We start from the raw sequence: 26,420 nt of genomic DNA on the forward strand, positions 1-26,420 counted from the left end.
CACGAGCTGCCAAAATTTCGTTTTTTTTCTTGTTTTTTTTCTTTCTTCGTGTTTTCGCACACTTGCAAAAATTGCTATAAAACGCAAACGCGTGCTCCGATCGCCTTGAAAGTTGGCACACAGAAAGGGAGCCCAAAGGCAAATCCTAGTAACACATTTGGTGCAAATCTGATGAATGGTACAGGAGTTATGACCGATTATTTGCGTATAACAAGTTCGATTTGTTGTCACTCCTACAGGGTAAACCGCTTCATAGAATGAGTTGAAAATTGGTATGTAGATGGAGTAACCATCGTAGGAGTGCCTTTTGGTGGCTTTAAAGGAATCGAGATAAAGACCACAGAGATATGACACAAAATCCAACCTGTGTCACAATTACGCGATCAATTTTTATGAATGAAAAAGTATTACTTTTTACGCCTACTAGGCAAACCGCTTAGAGCAATGAGCTGAAAATCGGTGTATAGCTGCAATAATCTTCATAGAAAGTCCTTGCAGTAGTATAGAAGAATTGGATTACAAACCACTGAGTTATGATTCGAAAGCCAACTCCGTGTGGCAAATGTGAGATAGAGATACTGTAATAGAACAGTCACCCTAATAGAGCATTCAGCTGATTTATTTACTCCATTATAGAATTCTATTACATTGCAAGTTATTCTGTAGGGAGTTCAGCTGCAAACAGTTAATCTTATAGACAGTTTAGCAAGAAGCAAGTCACCTTGTGTAGAGTTAAGCTACAAATATATCACTCTAGAGATTCAGAACACTACAAGTCACACCGAAGAGAGTTCAGCTATAAACAAGTCATGCACCCTGTAAAGAGTTCACCTACAATTAAGTCACTCTCTAGAGAATTCAGCTACACACAAGTCACTGTGGAGAGAGTTCAGCTACAAACAAATTACCCTGTAGAGAGATCAGCTACAAACATAACACTTTGCAGAGAGTTCAGCTACAAACAAATCAACCTTTAGAGCGATCAACAACAAACAAATCATCTTGTAGAGAGATCAGCTAAAAACAAATCAACCTGCAGAGAGATCAGCTACAAACAAATCACCTTATAGAGAGTTCAGCTACAAACAAATTATCCTGTACAGAGATCAGCTACAAACACATCAACCTGCAGAGAGATCAGGTACACACATTTCAACTTGTAGAGAGATCAGCTACAAACAAATCACCCTGTAGAGGGATCAGATAGAAACTAGACACAATGTAAGGAGTTCAGCTACAAGTAAATCACCCTGTAGAGAGTTCAGCTAAAACAAATCAACCTGCAGAGAGATCAGTTACAAACAAATCACCTTATAGACAGTTCAGCTACAAACAAATTACCCTGTAGAGAGATCGGCTATAAACAAATCACCCTATAGAGAGTTCAGCTACAAACAAATCAACCTGCAGAGAGATCAGCTACAAAAAATCACCTTATAGAGAGTTCAGCTACGAACAAATTACCCTGTAGAGAGATCGGCTACAAACACATCAATCTGCAGAGAGATCAGCTACACACAAATCAACTTTTAGAGAGATCAGCTACAAACAAATCACCCTGTAGAGAGATCAGATAGAAACTAGACACAATGAAAGGAGTTCAACTACAAGCAAATCATTCTGTAGAGCAATCAGCTAGAAACCAATCACCCTGAAGAGAGGTCAGCTACAAACAAATCACCCTGTAGAGAGATCAGCTACAAACAAATCACCCTGATGAGAGGTCAGCTACAAACAAATCAACCTGTAGAGAGATAAGCTAGAAACAAATCACCCTGTAGAGAGTTCAGCTACAAACAAATCACCTTGTAGAGAGATCGGCTACAAACAAATCACCCTGTAGAGAGATCAACTAGTAGCTAGAAACTATACACAATGTAAGGGGTTCAGCTACAAGCAAATCACCCTTTAGTGAGTTCAGCTACAAACAAATCATCCTGCAGTGAGATCACCTACAAAAAAAGCACCTTGTACAGACTTCAACAAATTACCCTGTAGAGAAATCAGCTAGAAGAATTCATCTTGTAGAGAGTTCAGCAACAAAGAAACCACCCTGTAGAGAGTTCAGCTGCAAACAAATCAGCCTGTAGAAAATTCAGTTACAAACAAATTGCCCAGTAGAAAGATCAGCTAGAAGAAGTTACCTTGTAAAGAGTTCAGCTACAAAGAAACCATTCTGTAAAGAGTTCAGCTGCAAACAAACCACCTGTACAGAATTCAGCTACAAACAAATCACCCTGTAGAGAGATCAGCTAGAAGAAGTTACCTGGTAGACAGCTCAGCTACAAACAATTCACCATGTACAGAAATCAGTTACAAGCAGTTTCCTTGTAGAAAGTTCAGCTACAAACAAATCACCCTGTAGAAAGATCAGCTAGAAGAATTCACCTTGTAGAGATTTCAGCTACAAAGAAACCACCATGTAGAGAGTTCAGCTGCAAACAAGTCACCCTGTAGAAAATTCAGCTACAAACAAATCACCCTGTAGAAAGATCAGCTAGAAGAAGTTACCTTGTAGAGAGTTCAGTTACAAAGAAATCATTCTGTAGATAGATCAGCTAGAAGAACCTACCTTGTAGATAGTTCAGCTACAAACAAATCACCCTGTAGAGAGATCAGCTAGAAGAAGAGTTACCTTGTAGATAATTCTGCTGCAAACAATTCACCCTGTAGAGAGATCAGCTAGAAGAAGTCACCTTGTGCAGTGTTCAGTTACAAAGAAACCACCGTGCAGATAGTTCTGTAATAAATATATGTATTATATATAATATAATTTGTACATTTAATGATAAATTCAGAAATATTTGAAGTATTTAACATCTGCTTCATCTTTTCTTCTTCCTGTGGTAAAGAAAAAAGATAGGTTAAAAAGCTCCAAAGCCGGCCATAGGCCGGTTTTGGGGTATACAAATACAAAAAGAAGTGAAATCTAATCCAATACAGCCAAGTTGTAAAAAAAGTGTGCGGCCCTCAAAAAGGCTATGGTGAAAAAAGATGTGAAATCCAAGGTGGTGGCCAAGAAATGGCTGTGATGGTAGGTAATGGTAAAAATTTTAATAACGACAATTCAGGTGAATTTTGTGCCAAGACCAAGCGGCACCAAATTCACCTGAATTGTCATTATTAATGTTTTTACCATTAACCTACCATCACAGCCATTTCTTGGCCGCCACCTTGGATTTCACATCCTTTTTCACCATAGCCTTTTTGAGGGCCGCACACTTTTTTTACAGCTTGGCTGTTTTGGATTAGATTACTTTAAGGTGACAGTCTACTGTTATTTTATCATGTGTCTTGCACTACTAACTATTAAATTTTAGAAAGCACCCAGTAAGGTTATTTTCTTTCAAACACATCTACAGTTATCTTTCAGCCACCTGGTGTATATGGAAGATGTCAAACTAGAGTATATGGACAATCCCAACATGAGAATGAGTTTGATTTGCCTAATAGTATTTTAGACAACCAGACAGTCAACTGCTATGGGACTTTACAACCATTACTGATGTCAGTATCCATCATAATCATCCAAATATCAGAAGAAATCAAAAGGCTTAGACTGAAGTAGGGATTATAATATCCATTAGTATTTCTGCAGGTAAAATAAATTTTCCTTATTCCTTTACTTTTTTTCTATGATCCCTATATAATTTAACTTAAAATTCCTAATTTTACTTGTGCTTGTATATTTGTAGTATGTATACAAGTTGAGCTATGTCCTGAGAAAACAATTTCCAAGGGAAACACCATTACATCTAACCTAGTGATTAGTGGTAACAGTAAAGGGTCATGTGTGGTTTGGCTCCGTCATAAATCAGGAAAAGGACATACAGACAATGCACTTTATAGCTTCTCATAAGAAATTTATGGTAAATTGATTGGTCATATATGTGTCAGACATTTGAATAAAATACGTTTTTAGAGGAACAAGAAATGGGTCAAATTTCAAGAACTTTTGTAATTTCATCCTTGAGTTATTAAATGTGTTCAACTCAATGCATACATAAAATATTAGTTGTACAGTTTGGTTTTGTGTTCTTCTAATTACGATACACCTTGTTCATGTAAGCTTTCATGCATTAGGCCATTCTTTATTTTGTACAGTTTCAAATGTGAAGTGTTAATATATGTAACTGTTAGTTTTTGTAATGTTCCTTTGTGTTTAGTACAATTTGTTTGCTGAGTTAGTTGCTTTGTTCGGGTTGGTATCAAATCCCAACAGTACAAACGATGATTGCTTGAACCAACAACAGCTCATCCTAAAACACCTTTTCAGCTCCTGTTGCAGGGGAATAGGAAGCAATCTTGGATTGGTCAGGCAACTAAAACTATTACACAGATTGTAGTGGTGTACTACATCTTTAGGTTGCCTTTTATATGGTTTTTGTATAGTGTAGTTCAGCAACTGACTGTTCTATTAGAGTACCTGACTGCTCTATTAGAGTATATCGATCATACTATAGCAAGTATTGGTCCGGCAATTGCCGGGTCTGCCCGACCTACTCTGATGCCCCTGTGTTGCCAAAGAATAAAAGGAGCTAAACATGACATGCTCTAATCAAATCAGCATCTAGACTTGGACAGTGCTATAAAGGATGTGGTTGATGACAATATGCCAAGCCTTAACAGATAGAGAATTCGGTGTGATAATGTTCTCTTTAACTTCATACACAACCCATGATAGCCAGAAGATGCCAGTGTATTCAAGTCACAGAAACAAAATTGGCAGTATGCATGGTCACAATTTAAATCCCAGTATGTTCATTACTAAGTTACCAATTTCCTGGGTTGTTGAATAAGGCATCGTGCAATACAATAAATCCCACTACAATATGTTTAGGATTTCAAAAGATGCCATGCTTATCCTTTCAACCCACATGCTATAGATAGCAATGTGATTATTGTCAACTTTAAGTTTAAGGTTTCTTACACATTAAGTGGTAGATAATTGTGATTAAGGTATGCCAACAGGCTATTGTGTCTGATTATGTTTAGGTGAACTTACTGATATGCATTGATGCAATTATGCATCTATACAAGTATAAAGTTTCACGTTACTAATGCAGAGTTCCTTTCTTCTGATTAGAGGATTAGAATAGTTGCAAATACCCTTAATTTCACAAATAGTTACCAACTCCCACTAGGGCTGAAATTATCATGTTTTTTTAGTATTTGAGTACTCCCTAGAGTTAATGATTGAGTACTCATGAATACCAGCTACATTTAGTCATATCCATTTGACATGTTTTGTACCAACCTTTAACAGTTTACAGATTTTCAATTGACAATAATGGTACACACACTGTATTAAAACTGTATTAAAGTACTGACATTAGTGTCCCTGAAAAAAATTATTATTCCAATCAAATTCTACAGCCCTCTTTGTGTCTCTCCCTGATGACAAATACATCATGTGATGTGATCTTAACAAGTACTCGAGTACCAATTTTACTATTCAAGTGCCAAATCCCCAACAAGTACTCATCAAGTATTAGTATTTATTTCAGCCCTAATTCCCACTATCCAATTGTTTTAGTGGAGTTACATGTACAACCTCCTGTATGGTTTCTACATGTGCCAATGACTGCTGTAGTAATGCATAAACAACCAGTGTAACAAATCACACAATCCAATACAGCAGAAGAATACATGCAGGCACAATAAGAAACATCATGATTGATAATCATATTTTTGGCTGACAATGTGTATTGCTGATTTAATTTATTTCACTTATTTATTAATTTCTATATAGCCCCTTAAGAACCTTGAACAAGGCTAATGAAAGCCCGGTAGGTAGAAACTGGACAAAACAACTACTTACATACACAAGTATGGTGGCAACTTGATCAAGAAGACTTCATTTGTAAACCAAAATGGTTAATCTTGATTATGACTACTATGAATAGTAGTTATAGTACTTTGTCAATGATTAAAATATAAGTTGAAACAACTTAGATTTCAAAATGCTATACTTCATACGTAGATAATACAAGTATATTTGTGACTGGATCTACGAAAACCGTTCTTATCGCCCAAGACAGGAAGTTTGATTTTTTCACACAAACACAAAGCTTAATGAACGCACTATCAAGTTTCACTGCCACAGTCCACCAGAGTAAAGTGGTCTGCTTTTGCTGGCTGCTTTTCTAGAGCACAGTGGCGAGCCGTACGAGTGGTCTGGGGTCTTGATGGAGCCCTGGCCAACCAGGAGATGGCTGTGTGTGGCTGTACAGCTCTGTGGTGTTGGACAATGACCTGTGCTGTAAATTTCCTTTCATTTTAGCCCGTTCTGAGCCCTGAATGGCCTATAACTTGGCCTAATTCATCCCAGCACGTTTCTTTTCAATTTTTGAATACTAGAGCACAGTGGCGAGCCGTACGAGTGGTCTGGGGTCTTGATGGAGCCCTGGCCAACCAGGAGATGGCTGTGTGTGGCTGTACAGCTCTGTGGTGTTGGACAATGACCTGTGCTGTAAATTTCCTTTCATTTTAGCCAGTTCTGAGCCCTGAATGGCCTATAACTTGGCCTAATTCATCCCAGCACGTTTCTTTTCAATTTTTGAATACTAGAGCACAGTGGCGAGCCGTACAAGTGGTCTGGGGTCTTGATGGAGCCCTGGCCAACCAGGAGATGGCTGTGTGTGGCTGTACAGCTCTGTGGTGTTGGACAATGACCTGTGCTGTAAATTTCCTTTCATTTTAGCCAGTTCTGAGCCCTGAATGGCCTATAACTTGGCCTAATTCATCCCAGCACGTTTCTTTTCAATTTTTGAATACTAGAGCACAGTGGCGAGCCGTACGAGTGGTCTGGGGTCTTGATGGAGCCCTGGCCAACCAGGAGATGGCTGTGTGTGGCTGTACAGCTCTGTGGTGTTGGACAATGACCTGTGCTGTAAATTTCCTTTCATTTTAGCCAGTTCTGAGCCCTGAATGGCCTATAACTTGGCCTAATTCATCCCAGCACGTTTCTTTTCAATTTTTGAATACCATCTTGCCCGCCTTCCAGGGCCCCCGCCTCCCACCCTTCTGGAGCTCGTCTGATACAGACAACCTCAGTTTAAAAACTATCTAAAATGGCGGGAACCTTAGCTGTTGACTACTTCTTCAGTGGATGATCAGGAAGGTAAAAAATTGTTGTGAAACGTGTGAAAATTTGGTATGCGTAGCTACCACCATTGGCCAGCTACAACACACAGAATATTTAAAACCGGCGTTTCTCGATACTTTTAAATGGGAGATAAGACCGGTTTTCCCAGAGACAGTCACATTTTATTAATATTTCAGTGCTACTAAATCACAATGATTATGTTTTTCCTTAGTTTCTATGCTATATCCATTGAGTCCAAATAGAGATCTCTGTGTGCTTAAAATGCTGGCTTGGTTGACTCTTGTTTCTTTACCTTTTGCAGCAATTTCTATTCTCATGTTTTAATTTCTAAAATTATTTTCTACACTATTATTCTATAAAGTCAATCATACTCAGATATATTTCCATGTCCATGTAGGAACTCACATCACACATGTACTATAATACTAATACTCACTTTGTTCACACAGTTCACATCAGGTCCTCTTGATAACAATAGTTCCGCTACTTGTGTGTTACCATTCACTACTGCTAGGTGTAATGGAGTGTCACCTGACCCCTATACAATAATGATGACACAATCAGAATTAAGACAAAATTGCACACATGTACAATGAAGCATACATTCTTTTATGTACGGAAGGCCTACACTTTTTATACTGTACTTTGTACAAATGTCCACCTGTCTATCCATCACTCACTATAAGGTAATTGCATGTCCACACAATTCTTACTGTGACAAATCTATACAGTTGAAGTACTTTAACAAGTATCTAAAGGTCTTAAAATGTAAAACATGTGGTACAACTACTGTACATTCCTATGTACTATCTACCCATTAAAACACCATTAAAGACTGTGACTAATTATCTTACTAAATGTCCAGCAGAGAAGGAAAGATTATGTGTCTGAAAATGTTCTGGTGAAATTACTGATATGCATTAATGTAATGCATCTATATAAGTATAAAGCTTCACGTTGCTCATGCAGACTTCCTTTCTTCTGATTGCAGGATTAGAATAGTTGCAAATACCCTTAATTTCACACATAGTTACTAATTCCCACTAGGGCTGAAATTATCATGTTTTTTTAGTATTCAAGTACTCTCTAGAGTTAATGATTGAGAATGCACAAATACTAGTTGCATGTAGTCATAACTCATTTGAACATTTAACAGTTTACAGCTTTTCAAATAACAATAATGATACACACACTGTATTAAAATACTGATGTTATTGTCCCTGACAAAATAATTATTCCAATCAAATTCTACAGCCTTCTTTGTCACTCCCTGATCACAAATACATCATGAGATGAGATCTTAACAAGTACTCGAGTACCAATTTTACTATTCTAGTGCCAAATCCTTAGCGAGTACTCATCAAATAATTTATTAGTATTTATTTCAGCCTTAATTCCCACTATTCAATTGTTGTAGTGGAGTTACATGTACAACCTCCTGTATGGTTTCTACATGTGTCAAGGACTACTGTAGTAACACAGAAACAACCAGTATAACACAAATCACCCAATCCAATACAGCAGAAGAATACATGCAGGAACAATAAGAAACATCATGATTGATGGTCATGTGTATGGCTGACAATGTGTATTGCTGATTTAATTTATTTCACTTATTCATTAATTCTTATATAAACCTCTAAGAACCTTAAACTAGGCTAATGAAAGTCTGGTAGGTAGAAACTGGACAAAACAACTACTTACATACACACGCGTACGTATGGTGGCAACTTGATCAAGAAGACTTCATTTGTAAACCGGAATGGTTAATCTTGGTTATGACTACTATGAATAGTAGTTATAGTACTTTGTCAATGACTAAAATATAAGCTGAAACAGCTTAGATTTCAAAATGCTATACTTCATACAAAGATAATAAAAGTATATTTTATTAATATGTTAGTGCTACTAAATCCTATGTTTACAGCTACTATACTATATCTAATCCAAAACAGCCAAGCTGTAAAAAAAGTGTGCGGCCCTCAGAAAGGCTATGGTGAAAAAAGATGTGAAATCCAAGGTGGCGGCCAAGAAATGGCTGTGATGGTAGGTTAATGGTAAAAATTTTAATAACGACAATTCAGGTGAATTTTTGTGCCGCTTCACAAAATTTACCTGAATTGTCATAATTAAAATTTTTACCATTAACCTACCATCACAGCCATTTCTTGGCCGCCACCTTGGATTTCACATCTTTTTTCACCATAGCCTTTCTGAGGGTCGCACACTTTTTTTACAGCTTGGCTGTTATGGATTAGATTTCATTTCTTTTTGTATTTGTATACCCCAAAGCCGGCCTATGGCCAGCTTTGGGACTTTTTTAACCTATGTTTTTTTCTTTACTACAGGAAGACGAAAAGATGAAGTAGATGTACTTTAAATATTTTATCAGTAAATGTACAAATTATATATATATAATACATATGTGATCGGATTTGCGAAAAGGGGTCTTCCACACACATCCAATTTGCCAACTTTGACAATTGATAACTTCAGATTGGAAAGAGCTATTGCCTTGAAATTTGGACAGTGGTGATTTCTTTGCAGCTGAACTCTCTACATGATAGTTTCTTTGTAGCTGAACTCTCTACAAGGTAATTTCTTCTAGCTGATCTCTCTACAGGGAGATTTTTTGTAGCTGAACTATCTACAAGGTAACTTCTTCTAGCTGATCTCTCTACAGGGTGATTTGTTTGTAGCTGAATTCTTTACAGGTGATTTGTTTGCAGCTGAGCTCTTTACAGAATGGTTTCTTTGTAGCTGAACTCTCTACAAAGTAACTTCTTCTAACTGATCTTTCTACAGGGTGATTTGTTTGTAGCTGAACTATCTACAAAGTAACTTCTTCTAGCTGATCTCTCTACAGGGAGATTTTTTTGTAGCTGAACTCTCTACAGGTGATTTGTATGTAGCTGAATTCTGTACAGGTGATTTGTTTGTAGCTGAATTCTGTACAGGTGGTTTCTTTGTAGCTGAACTCTCTAAAAGGTAACTTCTTCTAACTGATCTTTCTACAGGGCAATTTGTTTCTGGCAGAATTTTCTACAGGGTGATTTCTTTGCAGCTGAACTCTCTACATGATGGTTTCTTTGTAGCTGAACACTCTACAATGTAATTTCTTCTAACTGATCTCTCTACAGGGTGATTTGTTTATAGCTGAACTATCTACAAGGTAACTTCTTCTAGCTGATCTCTCTACAGGATGATTTGTTCGTAGCTGAATTCTGTACAGGTGATTTGTTTGCAGCTGAGCTCTTTACAGAATGGTTTCTTTGTAGCTGAACTCTCTACAAGGTAACTTTTCTAGCTGATGTCTCTACAAGGTAGCTAGTTTGTAGCTGAACTCTCTACATGGTAGTTTCTTTGTAACAGAACTTTCTACAAGGTGACTTCTTCTAGCTGATCTTTCAATAGGGTGATTTGTTTGTAGCTTCACTCTCTACAAGGTAACTTCTTCTAGCTGATCTCTCTACAGGGAGATCTGTTTGTAACTGAACTTTCTAAATGATGGTTTCTTTGTAGTTGAACTCTCTACAAGTTAACTTCTTCTAGCTGATCTCTCTGCAGGGTGATTTGTTTGTAGCTGAATTCTGTACAGGTGATTTGTTTGCAGCTGAGCTCTTTACAGAATGGTTTCTTTGTAGCTGAACTCTCTACAAGGTAACGTTTCTAGCTGATGTCTCTACAAGGTAGCTAGTTTGTAGCTGAACTCTCTACATGGTAGTTTCTTTGTAACAGAACTTTCTACAAGGTGACTTCTTCTAGCTGATCTTTCAATAGGGTGATTTGTTTGTAGCTTCACTCTCTACAAGGTAACTTCTTCTAGCTGATCTCTCTACAGGGAGATCTGTTTGTAACTGAACTTTCTAAATGATGGTTTCTTTGTAGTTGAACTCTCTACAAGTTAACTTCTTCTAGCTGATCTCTCTGCAGGGTGATTTGTTTGTAGCTGAATTCTGTACAGGTGATTTGTTTGCAGCTGAGCTCTTTACAGAATGGTTTCTTTGTAGCTGAACTCTCTACAAGGTAACTTCTTCTAACTGATCTTTCCACGGGGCAATTTGTTTCTGGCAGAATTTTCTACAAGGTGATTTCTTTGCAGCTGAACTCTCTACATGGTGTTTTTTTTGTAGCTGAACTCTCTACAAGGTAATTTCTTCTAGCTGATCTCTCTACAGGGTAACTTGTTCGTAGCTGAACGATCTACAAGGTAACTTCTTCTAGCTGATCTCTCTACAGGGAGATTTGTTTGTAGCTGAACTCTCTACAGGTGATTTGTTTGAAGCTGAACTCTCTAAATGATGGTTTCTTTGTAGATGAACTCTCTACAAGTTAACTTCTTCTAGCTGATCTCTCTACATGGTGATTTGTTTGTAGCTGAACTCTCTACAAGGTAACTTCTTCTAACTGATCTTTCTACAGGGCAATTTGTTCGTGGCAGAATTTTATACAGGGTGATTTCTTTGCAGCTGAACTCTCTACATGGTGGTTTCTTTGTTGCTGAACTATCTACAAGGTAACTTCTTCTAGCTGATCTCTCTACAGGGTGATTTGTTTGTAGCTGAACGATCTACAAGGTAACTTCTTCTAGCTGATCTCTCTACAGGGAGATTTGTTTGTAGCTGAACTCTCTACAGGTGATTTGTTTGAAGCTGAACTCTCTAAATGATGGTTTCTTTGTAGCTGAACTCTCTACAAGTTAACTTCTTCTAGCTGATCTCTCTACATGGTGATTTGTTTGTAGCTGAATTCTGTATAGGTGATTTGTTTGCAGCTGAGCTCTTTAAATAACGGTTTCTTTGTAGCTGAACTCTCTCAAGGTAACTTCTTCTAGCTGATGTCTTTACAGGGTCACTAGTTTGTAGCTGAATTCTCTACATGGTGGTTTCTTTGTAACTGAACTCTCTACAAGGTAACTTTTTCTAGCTCATCTTTCTACAGGGTGATTTATTTGTAGCTGAATTCTGTACAGGTGGTTTGTTTGCAGCTGAGCTCTTTAAAGAATGGTTTCTTTGTAGCTGAACTCTCTACAAGGTAACTTCTTCTAGCTGATGTCTCTACAATGTCACTAGTTTGTAGCTGAGCTCTCTACATGGTGGTTTTTTGTAACTGAACTCTCTACAAGGTGACCTCTTCTAGCTGATCTTTCTACAGGGTGATTTGTTTGAAGCTGAACTCTCTACAAGGTAACTTCTTCTAGCTGATCTCTCTACAGGTAGATTTGTTTGTAGCTGAACTCTCTACATGATGGTTTCTTTGTAGTTGAACTCTCTCAAGGTAACTTCTTCTAGCTGATGTCTTTACAGGGTCACTAGTTTGTAGCTGAATTCTCTACATGGTGGTTTCTTTGTAACTGAACTCTCTACAAGGTAACTTTTTCTAGCTCATCTTTCTACAGGGTGATTTATTTGTAGCTGAATTCTGTACAGGTGCTTTGTTTGCAGCTGAGCTCTTTAAAGAATGGTTTCTTTGTAGCTGAACTCTCTACAAGGTAACTTCTTCTAGCTGATGTCTCTACAAGGTCACTAGTTTGTAGCTGAGCTCTCTACATGGTGGTTTTTTTGTAACTGAACTCTCTACAAGGTGACCTCTTCTAGCTGATCTTTCTACAGGGTGATTTGTTTGAAGCTGAACTCTCTACAAGGTAACTTCTTCTAGCTGAACTCTCTACAGGGAGATTTGTTTGTAGCTGAACTCTCTATAAGGTGATTTGTTTGTAGTTGATCTCTCTGCAGGTTGATTTGTTTTAGCTGAACTCTCTACAGGCTAATTTGTTTGTAGCCGATCTCTCTACAGGGTAATTTGTTTGTAGCTGAACTCTCTACAAGTTGATTTGTGTGTAGCTGATCTCTCTGCAGGTTGATTTGTTTGTAGCTGATCTCTCTACAGGGCAATTTGTTTGTAGCTGATCTCTCTACAGGGTGATTTTTTTGTAGCTGACCTCTCTTCAGGGTGATTTGTTTCTAGCTGATCTCTCTACAGGGTGATTTTTTGTAGCTGACCTCTCTTCAGGGTGATTTGTTTCTAGCTGATTGCTCTACAGGTTGATTTGTTTGTAGATGAACTCTCTACAGGGTAATTTGCTTGTAGCTGAACTCCTTACTTTGTGCCTAGTTTGTAGCTGATCTCTCTACAGGGTGATTTGTTTGTAGATGAACTCCTTACATTGTGTGTAGTTTCTAGCTGATCTCTCTACAGGGTGATTTGTTTGTAGCTGATCTCTCTACAAGTTGATTTGTGTGTATATAGATGATCTCTCTGCAGGTTGATTTGTTTGTAGTCGATCTCTCCAGGGCCGCCCACAGGGGGGGGCAACTGGGGCATTTTGCCCCGGGCCCCAGCCTGAAAGGGACCCCAGGAGGCCCCATGAAGTGCCCCCTGAATACCTGTTTAAAAGATCAATATACTCTAATAGAGCAGTCAGATCTAAATACTCTAATAGAGCAGTCACAGTATTCTTCAGAGGAGAAGTGTAGCAAGCTTATAGATAAGGAGATATGGTTGGTGATGGGTAGTTATTGTCATTGCCAGCAGGTTGTGACCTTCTTTTTTCTTTTTTTTTTTTGGTCTTCACCTTACAACTTGGGTGAAGGGCCCCACTTTAACTCTTTGCCCTGGGCTCCTTAATTTCTCTGGGCGGCCCTGGATCTCTCTACAGGTAATCTGTTTGTAGCTGAACTCTCTATAAGGTGATTTGTTTGTAGCTGATCTCTCTGCAGGTTGATTTGTTTTAGCTGAACTCTCTACAGGGTGATTGCTTGTAGCTGAACTCCTTACATTGTGTCTAGTTTCTAGCTGATGTCTCTACAGGGTGATTTTTTGTATCTGAACTCTCTTCAGGGTGATTTGTTTCTAGCTGATCTCTCTACAGGTAGATTTGTGTTGATTTGTTCATTGCTGATCGCTCTAAAGGTAATTGACTTGTTGCAGTTGAACACCCTGCAAAGTGTTTTGTTTGTAGCTGATCACTCTAAAGGGTAATTTGTTTGTAGCTGAACTCTCTCCACAGTGACTTGTGTGTAGCAGAATTCTGTGCATCTGAATTCTCTAGAGAGTGACTTAATTGTAGCTTAATTCTCTACACAGTGCATGACTTGTTTATAGCTGAACTTTCTTCAGTGTGACTTGTAATGTTCTGAATCTCTATAGTGGTATATTTGCTTAACTCTCCACATGGTGACTGTCTTCTTGCTGAACTGTCTATAAGATTAACTGTTTGCAGCTGAACTCCCTACAGAATAACTTGTGATGTAATAAAATTCTATAATGGAGTAAATAAATTAGCCGAATGCTCTATTAGGGTGACTGTTCTATTAGAGTATCTCGATCTCGCATTTGCTACACGGAGTTGGCTTTCGAATCATAACTCAGTGGTTTGTAATCCGATTCTTCTGTACTACTGCAAGGACTTTCTATGAAGATTATTCCAGCTATACACCGATTTTCAGCTCATTGCTCTAAGCGGTTTGCCTAGTAGGCGTGAAAACTAATACTTTTTTATTCATAAAAATCGATCGCGTAATTGTGACACAGGTTGGGTTTTGTGTCATATCTCCGTGGTCTTTATCTCGATTCCTTTCAAACCACCAAAAGGCACTCCTACGATGGTTACTCCATCTACATAGCAATTTTCAACTCATTCCATGAAGCGGTTTACCCTGTAGGCGTGACAACAAATCGATCTTGTTTTATGCGAATAATCGGTCATAACTCCTGAACCATTCATCGCATTTGTACCAAAGTTGATGCTAGGATTCGCCTTTGGACTCCCTTTCTGTGTGCCAAATTTCAAGGCGATCGGAGTACGCGTTTGCTTGTTATAGCAATTTTTTGCAAGTGTGCGAAAAGACGAAGAAAAAAAACGAAGAAAAAAAAACCAAACTTTGGCAGCTCGTATCTCGGAAATGGCTGGAGCGATTTCCTTCAAATTTGGAATGTAGACTCCCTTGGCTGGCGGGCAACTGTGTAGCAAATTTGGTTCCAATCAGATAAGTGATCACCGAGATACAAAGGTGTGAAAATAACGTTTTCGTTCTTCTTGTCAATATACTCACGGTGTGGCGCGCCGGCTTCTTGGGCCGCACGACATACTACCGTGTGTCTTGATAGACTCACGGTGTGGCGCGCCGGCTTCTTGGGCCGCACGACACACTACCGTGTGTCTTGATCCATTGAGTCCAAATAGAGATCTCTGTGTGCTTGACATGCTGGCTTGGTTGACTCTTGTTTCTTTACTTATTCTCATGTTTTAATTTCTAAAATTATTTTCTACAGTATTATTCTATAAAGTCAATCATACTCAAATATATTTCCATGTCCATGTAGGAACTCACATCACACATGTACTATAATACTAGTACTTACTCCTCCCACACTATTCACATCAGCTCCTCTTGATAATAATAGTTCTGCCACTTGTGTGTGACCTTTCTTTACTGCTATGTGTAATGGAGTGTCACCTGACCCCTATACAATAATGATGACACAATCAAAATTAAGACAAAATTGCACACATGTACATTGAAGCATACATTCTTTTATATATGGAAGGCCTACACTTTTTATACAGCTGCACTTTGTACAAATGTCTACCTGTCTATCCATCACTCACTGTAAGGTAACTGCCACACAATTCTTACTGTGACAAATCTATACAGTTGAAGGACTTTAATAAGTATCTAAAGGTCTTCAAATGTAAAACATGTGGTACAACTACTATACACTCCTATGTACTATCTACCCATTAAAACATCATTAAAGACTGTGACTAATTATCTTACTAAATGTCCACCAGAGAAGGAAAGATTATGTGTCTGAGAATGTTCAGGTGGAATTACTGATATGCATTGATGCAGTGAATCTATATAAGTATAAAGCTTCACGTTGCTCATGCAGACTTCCTTTCTTCTGATTACAGGATTAGAATAGTTGCAAATACCCTTAATTTTACAAATAGTGACCAATTCCCACTAGGGCTGAAATGATCATGTTTTTTAGTATTCCAGTACTCTCTAGAGTTAACGATTGAGAATTCACAAATACTGGTTGCATGTAGTCATACTCATTTGACATGTCACCTTTAACAGTTTACCGCTTTTCAAGTAACAATAATGATACACACACTGCATTAAAGTACTGATGTTAGTGTCCATGACAAAAGAATTATTCCAATCAAATTCTACAGCCTCCTTTGTCACTCCCTGATCACAAATACATCATGAGATGTGATCTTAACAAGTACTCGAGTACCAATTTTACTATTCTAGTGCCAAATTCTTAGCGAGTACTCATCAAATATTAGTATTTATTTCAGCCCTAATTCCCACTATCCAATTGTTGTAGTGGAGTTACATGTACAACCTCCTGTATGGTTTCTACATGTGTCAAGGACTGCTGTAGTAATACATAAACAACCAGTGTAACAAATCACCCAATCCAATGCAGCAGAAGAATACATGCAGGAACAATGAGAAACATCATGATTGATAGTCATGTGTATGGCTGACAATATGTATTGCTGATTTAATTTATTTCACTTATTCATTAATTTCTATATGGTCCCCAATAACCTTGAACAAGGCTAATGAAAGCCTGGTAGGTAGAAACTGGACAAAACAACTACTTACATACACAAGTATTGTGGCAACTTGATCAAGAAGACTTCATTTGTAAACCAGAATGGTTAATCTTGGTTATGACTACTATGAATAGTAGTTATAGCACTTTGTCAATGACTAAAAGATAAGCTGAAATAGCTAAGATTTCAAAATGCTATACTTCATACAAAGATAATAAAAGTATATTTCATTAATATGTTAGTGCTACTAAATCACAATGATTATGTTTTCCCTTAGTTTCTATACTATACCCATTGAGTCCAAATAGAGATCTCTGTGTACTTAACATGCTGGCTTGGTTGACTCTTGTTTCTTTACCTTTTGCAGCAATTTCTATTCTCATGTTTTAATTTCTAAAATTATTTTCTACACTATTATTCTATAAAGTCAATCATACTCAAGTATATTTCCATGTCCATGTAGGAACTCACATCACATTTGTACTATAATACTAGTACTCACATAGTTCATACAGTTCACATCAGCTCCTCTTGATAATAATAGTTCTGCCACTTGTGTGTGACCATTCTTTACTGCTATGTGTAATGGAGTGCCATCTGACCACTATACAATGATGATGACACAATCAGAATTAAGACAAAATTGCACACATGTACAATGAAGCATACATTCTTTTATATACGGAAGGCCTACACTTTTTATACAGCTGCACTTTGTACAAATGTCCACCTGTCTATCCATCACTCACTGTAAGGTAACTGCCACACAATTCTTACTGTGACAAATCTATACAGTTGAAGGACTTTAATAAGTATCTAAAGGTCTTCAAATGTAAAACATGTGGTACAACTACTATACACTCCTATGTACTATCTACCCATTAAAACATCATTAAAGACTGTGACTAATTATCTTACTAAATGTCCACCAGAGAAGGAAAGATTATGTGTCTGAAAATGTTCAGGTGAAATTACTGATATGCATTGATGCAGTGAATCTATATAAGTATAAAGCTTCACGTTGCTCATGCAGACTTCCTTTCTTCTGATTACAGGATTAGAATAGTTGCAAATACCCTTAATTTCACACATAGTGACCAATTCCCACTAGGGCTGAAATGATCATGTTTTTTAGTATTCGAGCACTCTCTAGAGTTAACGATTGAGAATTCACAAATACTGGTTGCATGTAGTCATACTCATTTGACATGTAACCTTTAACAGTTTACCGCTTTTCAAGTAACAATAATGATACACACACTGCATTAAAGTACTGATGTTAGTGTCCATGACAAAACAATTATTCCAATCAAATTCTACAGCCTTCTTTGTCACTCCCTGATCACAAATACATCATGAGATGTGATCTTAACAAGTACTCGAGTACCAATTTTACTATTCGAGTGCCAAATCCTTTGCGAGTACTCATCAAATATTAGTATTTATTTCAGCCCTAATTCCCACTATCCAATTGTTTTAGTGGAGTTACATGTACAACCTCCTGTATGGTTTCTACATGTGTCAAGGACTGCTGTAGTAATACATAAACAACCAGTGTAACAAATCACCCAATCCAATGCAGCAGAAGAATACATGCAGGAACAATGAGAAACATCATGATTGATAGTCATGTGTATGGCTGACAATATGTATTGCTGATTTAATTTATTTCACTTATTCATTAATTTCTATATGGTCCCCAATAACCTTGAACAAGGCTAATGAAAGCCTGGTAGGTAGAAACTGGACAAAACAACTACTTACATACACAAGTATTGTGGCAACTTGATCAAGAAGACTTCATTTGTAAACCAGAATGGTTAATCTTGGTTATGACTACTATGAATAGTAGTTATAGCACTTTGTCAATGACTAAAAGATAAGCTGAAATAGCTAAGATTTCAAAATGCTATACTTCATACAAAGATAATAAAAGTATATTTTATTAATATGTTAGTGCTACTAAATCATAATCATTATGTTTTCCCTTAGTTTCTATACTACACTCATTGAGTCCAAATAGAGATCTCTGTGTACTTAACATGCTGGCTTGGTTGACTCTTGTTTCTTTACCTTTTGCAGCAATTTCTATTCTCATGTTTTAATTTCTAAAATTATTTTCTACAGTATTATTCTATAAAGTCAATCATACTCAAGTATATTTCCATGTCCATGTAGGAACTCACATCACACATGTACTATAATACTAGTACTTACTCCTCCCACACTATTCACATCAGCTCCTCTTGATAATAATAGTTCTGCCACTTGTGTGTGACCATTCTTTACTGCTATGTGTAATGGAGTGTCACCTGACCACTATACAATAATGATGACACAATCAGAATTAAGACAAAATTGCACACATGTACAATGAAGCATACATTCTTTTATATACGGAAGGCCTACACTTTTTATACAGCTGCACTTTGTACAAATGTCCACCTGTCTATCCATCACTCACTCTAAGGTAACAGCCACACAATTCTTACTGTGACAAATCTATACAGTTGAAGGACTTTAATAAGTATCTAAAGGTCTTAAAATGTAAAACATGTGGTACAACTACTATACACTCCTATGTACTATCTACCCATTAAAACATCATTAAAGACTGTGACTAATTATCTTACTAAATGTCCACCAGAGAAGGAAAGATTATGTGTCTGAAAATGTTCAGGTGAAATTACTGATATGCATTGATGCAGTGAATCTATATAAGTATAAAGCTTCACGTTGCTCATGCAGACTTCCTTTCTTCTGATTACAGGATTAGAATAGTTGCAAATACCCTTAATTTCACACATAGTGACCAATTCCCACTAGGGCTGAAATGATCATGTTTTTTAGTATTCGAGCACTCTCTAGAGTTAACGATTGAGAATTCACAATTACTGGTTGCATGTAGTCATACTCATTTGACATGTAACCTTTAACAGTGTACCGCTTTTCAAGTAACAATAATGATACACACACTGCATTAAAGTACTGATGTTAGTGTCCATGACAAAATAATTATTCCAATCAAATTCTACAGCCTTCTTTCTCACTCCCTGATCACAAATACATCATGAGATGTGATCTTAACAAGTACTCGAGTACCAATTTTACTATTCGAGTGCCAAATCCTTAGCGAGTACTCATCAAATATTAGTATTTACTTCAGCCCTAATTCCCACTATCCAATTGTTGTAGTGGAGTTACATGTACAACCTCCTGTATGGTTTCTACATGTGTCAAGGACTGCTGTAGTAATACATAAACAACCAGTGTAACAAATCACCCAATCCAATGCAGCAGAAGAATACATGCAGGAACAATGAGAAACATCATGATTGATAGTCATGTGTATGGCTGACAATATGTATTGCTGATTTAATTTATTTCACTTATTCATTAATTTCTATATGGTCCCCAATAACCTTGAACAAGGCTAATGAAAGCCTGGTAGGTAGAAACTGGACAAAACAACTACTTACATACACAAGTATTGTGGCAACTTGATCAAGAAGACTTCATTTGTAAACCAGAATGGTTAATCTTGGTTATGACTACTATGAATAGTAGTTATAGCACTTTGTCACTGACTAAAAGATAAGCTGAAATAGCTAAGATTTCAAAATGCTATACTTCATACAAAGATAATAAAAGTATATTTTATTAATATGTTAGTGCTACTAAATCACAATCATTATGTTTTCCCTTAGTTTCTATACTACACTCATTGAGTCCAAATAGAGATCTCTGTGTACTTAACATGCTGGCTTGGTTGACTCTTGTTTCTTTACCTTTTGCAGCAATTTCTATTCTCATGTTTTAATTTCTAAAATTATTTTCTACACTATTATTCTATAAAGTCAATCATACTCAAGTATATTTCCATGTCCATGTAGGAACTCACATCACACATGTATTATAATACAAGTACTTACTCTTCCCACACTATTCACATCAGCTCCTCTTGATAATAATAGTTCTGCCACTTGTGTGTGACCATTCTTTACTGCTATGTGTAATGGAGTGCCATCTGACGACTATACAATGATGATGACACAATCAGAATTAAGACAAAATTGCACACATGTACAATGAAGCATACATTCTTTTATATACGGAAGGCCTACACTTTTTATACAGCTGCACTTTGTACAAATGTCCACCTGTCTATCCATCACTCACTGTAAGGTAACTGCCACATAATTCTTACTGTGACAAATCTATACAGTTGAAGGACTTTAATAAGTATCTAAAGGTCTTAAAATGTAAAACATGTGGTACAACTACTATACACTCCTATGTACTATCTACCCATTAAAACATCATTAAAGACTGTGACTAATTATCTTACTAAATGTCCACCAGAGAAGGAAAGATTATGTGTCTGAAAATGTTCAGGTGAAATTACTGATATGCATTGATGCAGTGAATCTATATAAGTATAAAGCTTCACGTTACTAATGCAGACTTCCTTTCTTCTGATTACAGGATTAGAATAGTTACAAATACCCTTAATTTTACAAATAGTGACCAATTCCCACTAGGGCTGAAATGATCATGTTTTTTAGTATTCGAGTACTCTCTAGAGTTAACGATTGAGAATTCACAAATACTGGTTGCATGTAGTCATACTCATTTGACATGTCACCTTTAACAGTTTACCGCTTTTCAAGTAAAAATAATGATACACACACTGCATTAAAGTACTGATGTTAGTGTCCATGACAAAATAATTATTCCAATCAAATTCTACAGCCTTCTTTGTCACTCCCTGACCACAAATACATCATGAGATTTGATCTTAACAAGTACTCGAGTACCAATTTTACTATTCGAGTGCCAAATTCTTAGCGAGTACTCATCAAATATTAGTATTAATTTCAGCCCTAATTCCCACTATCCAATTGTTGTAGTGGAGTTACATGTACAACCTCCTGTATGGTTTCTACATGTGTCAAGGACTGCTGTAGTAATACATAAACAACCAGTGTAACAAATCACCCAATCCAATGCAGCAGAAGAATACATGCAGGAACAATGAGAAACATCATGATTGATAGTCATGTGTATGGCTGACAATATGTATTGCTGATTTAATTTATTTCACTTATTCATTAATTTCTATATGGTCCCCAATAACCTTGAACAAGGCTAATGAAAGCCTGGTAGGTAGAAACTGGACAAAACAACTACTTACATACACAAGTATTGTGGCAACTTGATCAAGAAGACTTCATTTGTAAACCAGAATGGTTAATCTTGGTTATGACTACTATGAATAGTAGTTATAGCACTTTGTCAATGACTAAAAGATAAGCTGAAATAGCTAAGATTTCAAAATGCTATACTTCATACAAAGATAATAAAAGTATATTTTATTAATATGCCAGTGCTACTAAATCATCATGATTATGTTTTTCCTTAGTTTCTATACTATACCCATTGAGTCCAAATAGAGATCTCTGTGTACTTAACATGTTGGCTTGGTTGACTCTAGTTTCTTTACCTTTTGCAGCAATTTCTATTCTCATGTTTTAATTTCTAAAAGTATTTTCTACAGTATTATTCTATAAAGTCAATCATACTCAAGTATATTTCCATGTCCATGTAGGAACTCACATCACATTTGTACTATAATACTAGTACTTACTCCTCCCACACTATTCACATCAGCTCCTCTTGATAATAATAGTTCTGCCACTTGTGTGTGACCTTCCCTTGCTGCTAGGTGTAATGGAGTGCCACCTGACCCCTATACAATAATGATGACACAATAACAGAATTAAGACAAAATTGCACACATGTACAATGAAGCATACATTCTTTTATATACGGAAGGCCTACACTTTTTATACAGCTGCACTTTGTACAAATGTCCACCTGTCTATCCATCACTCACTGTAAGGTAACTGCCACACAATTCTTACTGTGACAAATCTATACAGTTGAAGGACTTTAATAAGTATCTAAAGGTCTTAAAATGTAAAACATGTGGTACAACTACTATACACTCCTATGTACTATCTACCCATTAAAACATCATTAAAGACTGTGACTAATTATCTTACTAAATGTCCACCAGAGAAGGAAAGATTATGTGTCTGAAAATGTTCAGGTGAAATTACTGATATGCATTGATGCAGTGAATCTATATAAGTATAAAGCTTCACGTTACTAATGCAGACTTCCTTTCTTCTGATTACAGGATTAGAATAGTTACAAATACCCTTAATTTCACACATAGTGACCAATTCCCGCTAGGGCTGAAATGATCATGTTTTTTTAGTATTCGAGTACTCTCTAGAGTTAACGATTGAGAATTCACAAATACTGGTTGCATGTAGTCATACTCATTTGACATGTAACCTTTAACAGTTTACCGCTTTTAAAGTAACAATAATGATACACACACTGCATTAAAGTACTGATGTTAGTGTCCATGACAAAATAATTATTCCAATCAAATTCTACAGCCTTCTTTGTCACTCCCTGATCACAAATACATCATGAGATGTGATCTTAACAAGTACTCGAGTACCAATTTTACTATTCGAGTGCCAAATCCTTAGCGAGTACTCATCAAATATTAGTATTTATTTCAGCCATAATTCCCACTATCCAATTGTTGTAGTGGAGTTACATGTACAACCTCCTGTATGGTTTCTACATGTGTCAAGGACTGCTGTAGTAATACATAAACAACCAGTGTAACAAATCACCCAATCCAATGTAGCAGAAGAATACATGCAGGAACAATGAGAAACATCATGATTGATAGTCATGTGTATGGCTGACAATATGTATTGCTGATTTAATTTATTTCACTTATTCATTAATTTCTATATGGTCCCCAATAACCTTGAACAAGGCTAATGAAAGCCTGGTAGGTAGAAACTGGACAAAACAACTACTTACATACACAAGTATTGTGGCAACTTGATCAAGAAGACTTCATTTGTAAACCAGAATGGTTAATCTTGGTTATGACTACTATGAATAGTAGTTATAGCACTTTGTCAATGACTAAAAGATAAGCTGAAATAGCTAAGATTTAAAAATGCTATACTTCATACAAAGATAATAAAAGTATATTTTATTAATATGTTAGTGCTACTAAATCACAATCATTATGTTTTCCCTTAGTTTCTATACTATACCCATTGAGTCCAAATAGAGATCTCTGTGTACTTAACATGCTGGCTTGGTTGACTCTTGTTTCTTTACCTTTTGCAGCAATTTCTATTCTCATGTTTTAATTTCTAAAATTATTTTCTACAATATTATTCTATAAAGTCAATCATACTCAAGTATATTTCCATGTCCATGTAGGAACTCACATCACATTTGTACTATAATACTAGTACTCACCTCATTCATACAGTTCACATTAGCTCCTCTTGATAATAATAGTTCTGCCACTTGTGTGTGACCATTCTTTGCTACTAGGTGTAATGGAGTGTCACCTGACCGCTATACAATAATGATGACACAATCAGAATTAAGACAAAATTGCACACATGTACAATGAAGCATACATTCTTTTATATACGGAAGGCCTACACTTTTTATACAGCTGCACTTTGTACAAATGTCCACCTGTCTATCCATCACTCACTGTAAGGTAACTGCCACACAATTCTTACTGTGACAAATCTATACAGTTGAAGTACTTTAATAAGTATCTAAAGGTCTTAAAATGTAAAACATGTGGTACAACTACTATACACTCCTATGTACTATCTACCCATTAAAACATCATTAAAGACTGTGACTAATTATCTTACTAAATGTCCACCAGAGAAGGAAAGATTATGTGTCTGAAAATGTTCAGGTGAAATTACTGATATGCATTGATGCAGTGAATCTATATAAGTATAAAGCTTCACGTTGCTCATGCAGACTTCCTTTCTTCTGATTACAGGATTAGAATAGTTGCAAATACCCTTAATTTTACAAATAGTGACCAATTCCCACTAGGGCTGAAATGATCATGTTTTTTAGTATTCCAGTACTCTCTAGAGTTAACGATTGAGAATTCACAAATACTGGTTGCATGTAGTCATACTCATTTGACATGTCACCTTTAACAGTTTACCGCTTTTCAAGTAACAATAATGATACACACACTGCATTAAAGTACTGATGTTAGTGTCCATGACAAAACAATTATTCCAATCAAATTCTACAGCCTTCTTTGTCACTCCCTGATCACAAATACATCATGAGATGTGATCTTAACAAGTACTCGAGTACCAATTTTACTATTCGAGTGCCAAATCCTTAGCGAGTACTCATCAAATATTAGTATTTATTTCAGCCCTAATTCCCACTATCCAATTGTTGTAGTGGAGTTACATGTACAACCTCCTGTATGGTTTCTACATGTGTCAAGGACTGCTGTAGTAATACATAAACAACCAGTGTAACAAATCACCCAATCCAATGCAGCAGAAGAATACATGCAGGAACAATGAGAAACATCATGATTGATAGTCATGTGTATGGCTGACAATATGTATTGCTGATTTAATTTATTTCACTTATTCATTAATTTCTATATGGTCACCAATAACCTTGAACAAGGCTAATGAAAGCCTGGTAGGTAGAAACTGGACAAAACAACTACTTACATACACAAGTATTGTGGCAACTTGATCAAGAAGACTTCATTTGTAAACCAGAATGGTTAATCTTGGTTATGACTACTATGAATAGTAGTTATAGCACTTTGTCAATGACTAAAAGATAAGCTGAAATAGCTAAGATTTCAAAATGCTATACTTCATACAAAGATAATAAAAGTATATTTTATTAATATGTCAGTGCTACTAAATCACAATGATTATGTTTTCCCTTAGTTTCTATACTATACCCATTGAGTCCAAATAGAGATCTCTGTGTACTTAACATGCTGGCTTGGTTGACTCTTGTTTCTTTACCTTTTGCAGCAATTTCTATTCTCATGTTTTAATTTCTAAAATTATTTTCTACACTATTATTCTATAAAGTCAATCATACTCAAGTATATTTCCATGTCCATGTAGGAACTCACATCACATTTGTACTATAATACTAGTACTCACCTCGTTCATACAGTTCACATCAGCTCCTCTTGATAATAATAGTTCTGCCACTTGTGTGTGACCATTCTTTACTGCTATGTGTAATGGAGTGCCATCTGACCACTATACAATGATGATGACACAATCAGAATTAAGACAAAATTGCACACATGTACAATGAAGCATACATTCTTTTATATACGGAAGGCCTACACTTTTTATACAGCTGCACTTTGTACAAATGTCCACCTGTCTATCCATCACTCACTGTAAGGTAACTGCCACACAATTCTTACTGTGACAAATCTATACAGTTGAAGGACTTTAATAAGTATCTAAAGGTCTTCAAATGTAAAACATGTGGTACAACTACTATACACTCCTATGTACTATCTACCCATTAAAACATCATTAAAGACTGTGACTAATTATCTTACTAAATGTCCACCAGAGAAGGAAAGATTATGTGTCTGAGAATGTTCAGGTGGAATTACTGATATGCATTGATGCAGTGAATCTATATAAGTATAAAGCTTCACGTTGCTCATGCAGACTTCCTTTCTTCTGATTACAGGATTAGAATAGTTGCAAATACCCTTAATTTTACAAATAGTGACCAATTCCCACTAGGGCTGAAATGATCATGTTTTTTAGTATTCCAGTACTCTCTAGAGTT

The 26,420-nt window shown here is 36.4% G+C and overlaps 1 protein-coding gene across 1 annotated transcript in view; it reads right to left on the reverse strand.

Moving 5' to 3' along the window:
* Window positions 1–26,420, reverse strand: part of LOC136259448 (ankyrin-1-like) — a 455,130-nt gene that overhangs the window by 75,090 nt on the left and 353,620 nt on the right. Inside the window, exons 4-11 of the mRNA XM_066052932.1 lie at window positions 25,766–25,867; window positions 24,051–24,152; window positions 22,333–22,434; window positions 20,618–20,719; window positions 18,903–19,004; window positions 17,188–17,289; window positions 15,473–15,574; window positions 7,545–7,646 (exon numbers count right to left, since the gene is read on the reverse strand). Of these exons, the coding sequence (XP_065909004.1) occupies window positions 7,545–7,646; window positions 15,473–15,574; window positions 17,188–17,289; window positions 18,903–19,004; window positions 20,618–20,719; window positions 22,333–22,434; window positions 24,051–24,152; window positions 25,766–25,867 (816 nt within the window). The remainder of the gene's footprint in view (window positions 1–7,544; window positions 7,647–15,472; window positions 15,575–17,187; window positions 17,290–18,902; window positions 19,005–20,617; window positions 20,720–22,332; window positions 22,435–24,050; window positions 24,153–25,765; window positions 25,868–26,420) is intronic.

Source organism: Dysidea avara, chromosome 6, assembly GCF_963678975.1.
Source record: "Dysidea avara chromosome 6, odDysAvar1.4, whole genome shotgun sequence".
Taxonomy (NCBI): Eukaryota; Metazoa; Porifera; class Demospongiae; order Dictyoceratida; family Dysideidae; genus Dysidea; species Dysidea avara.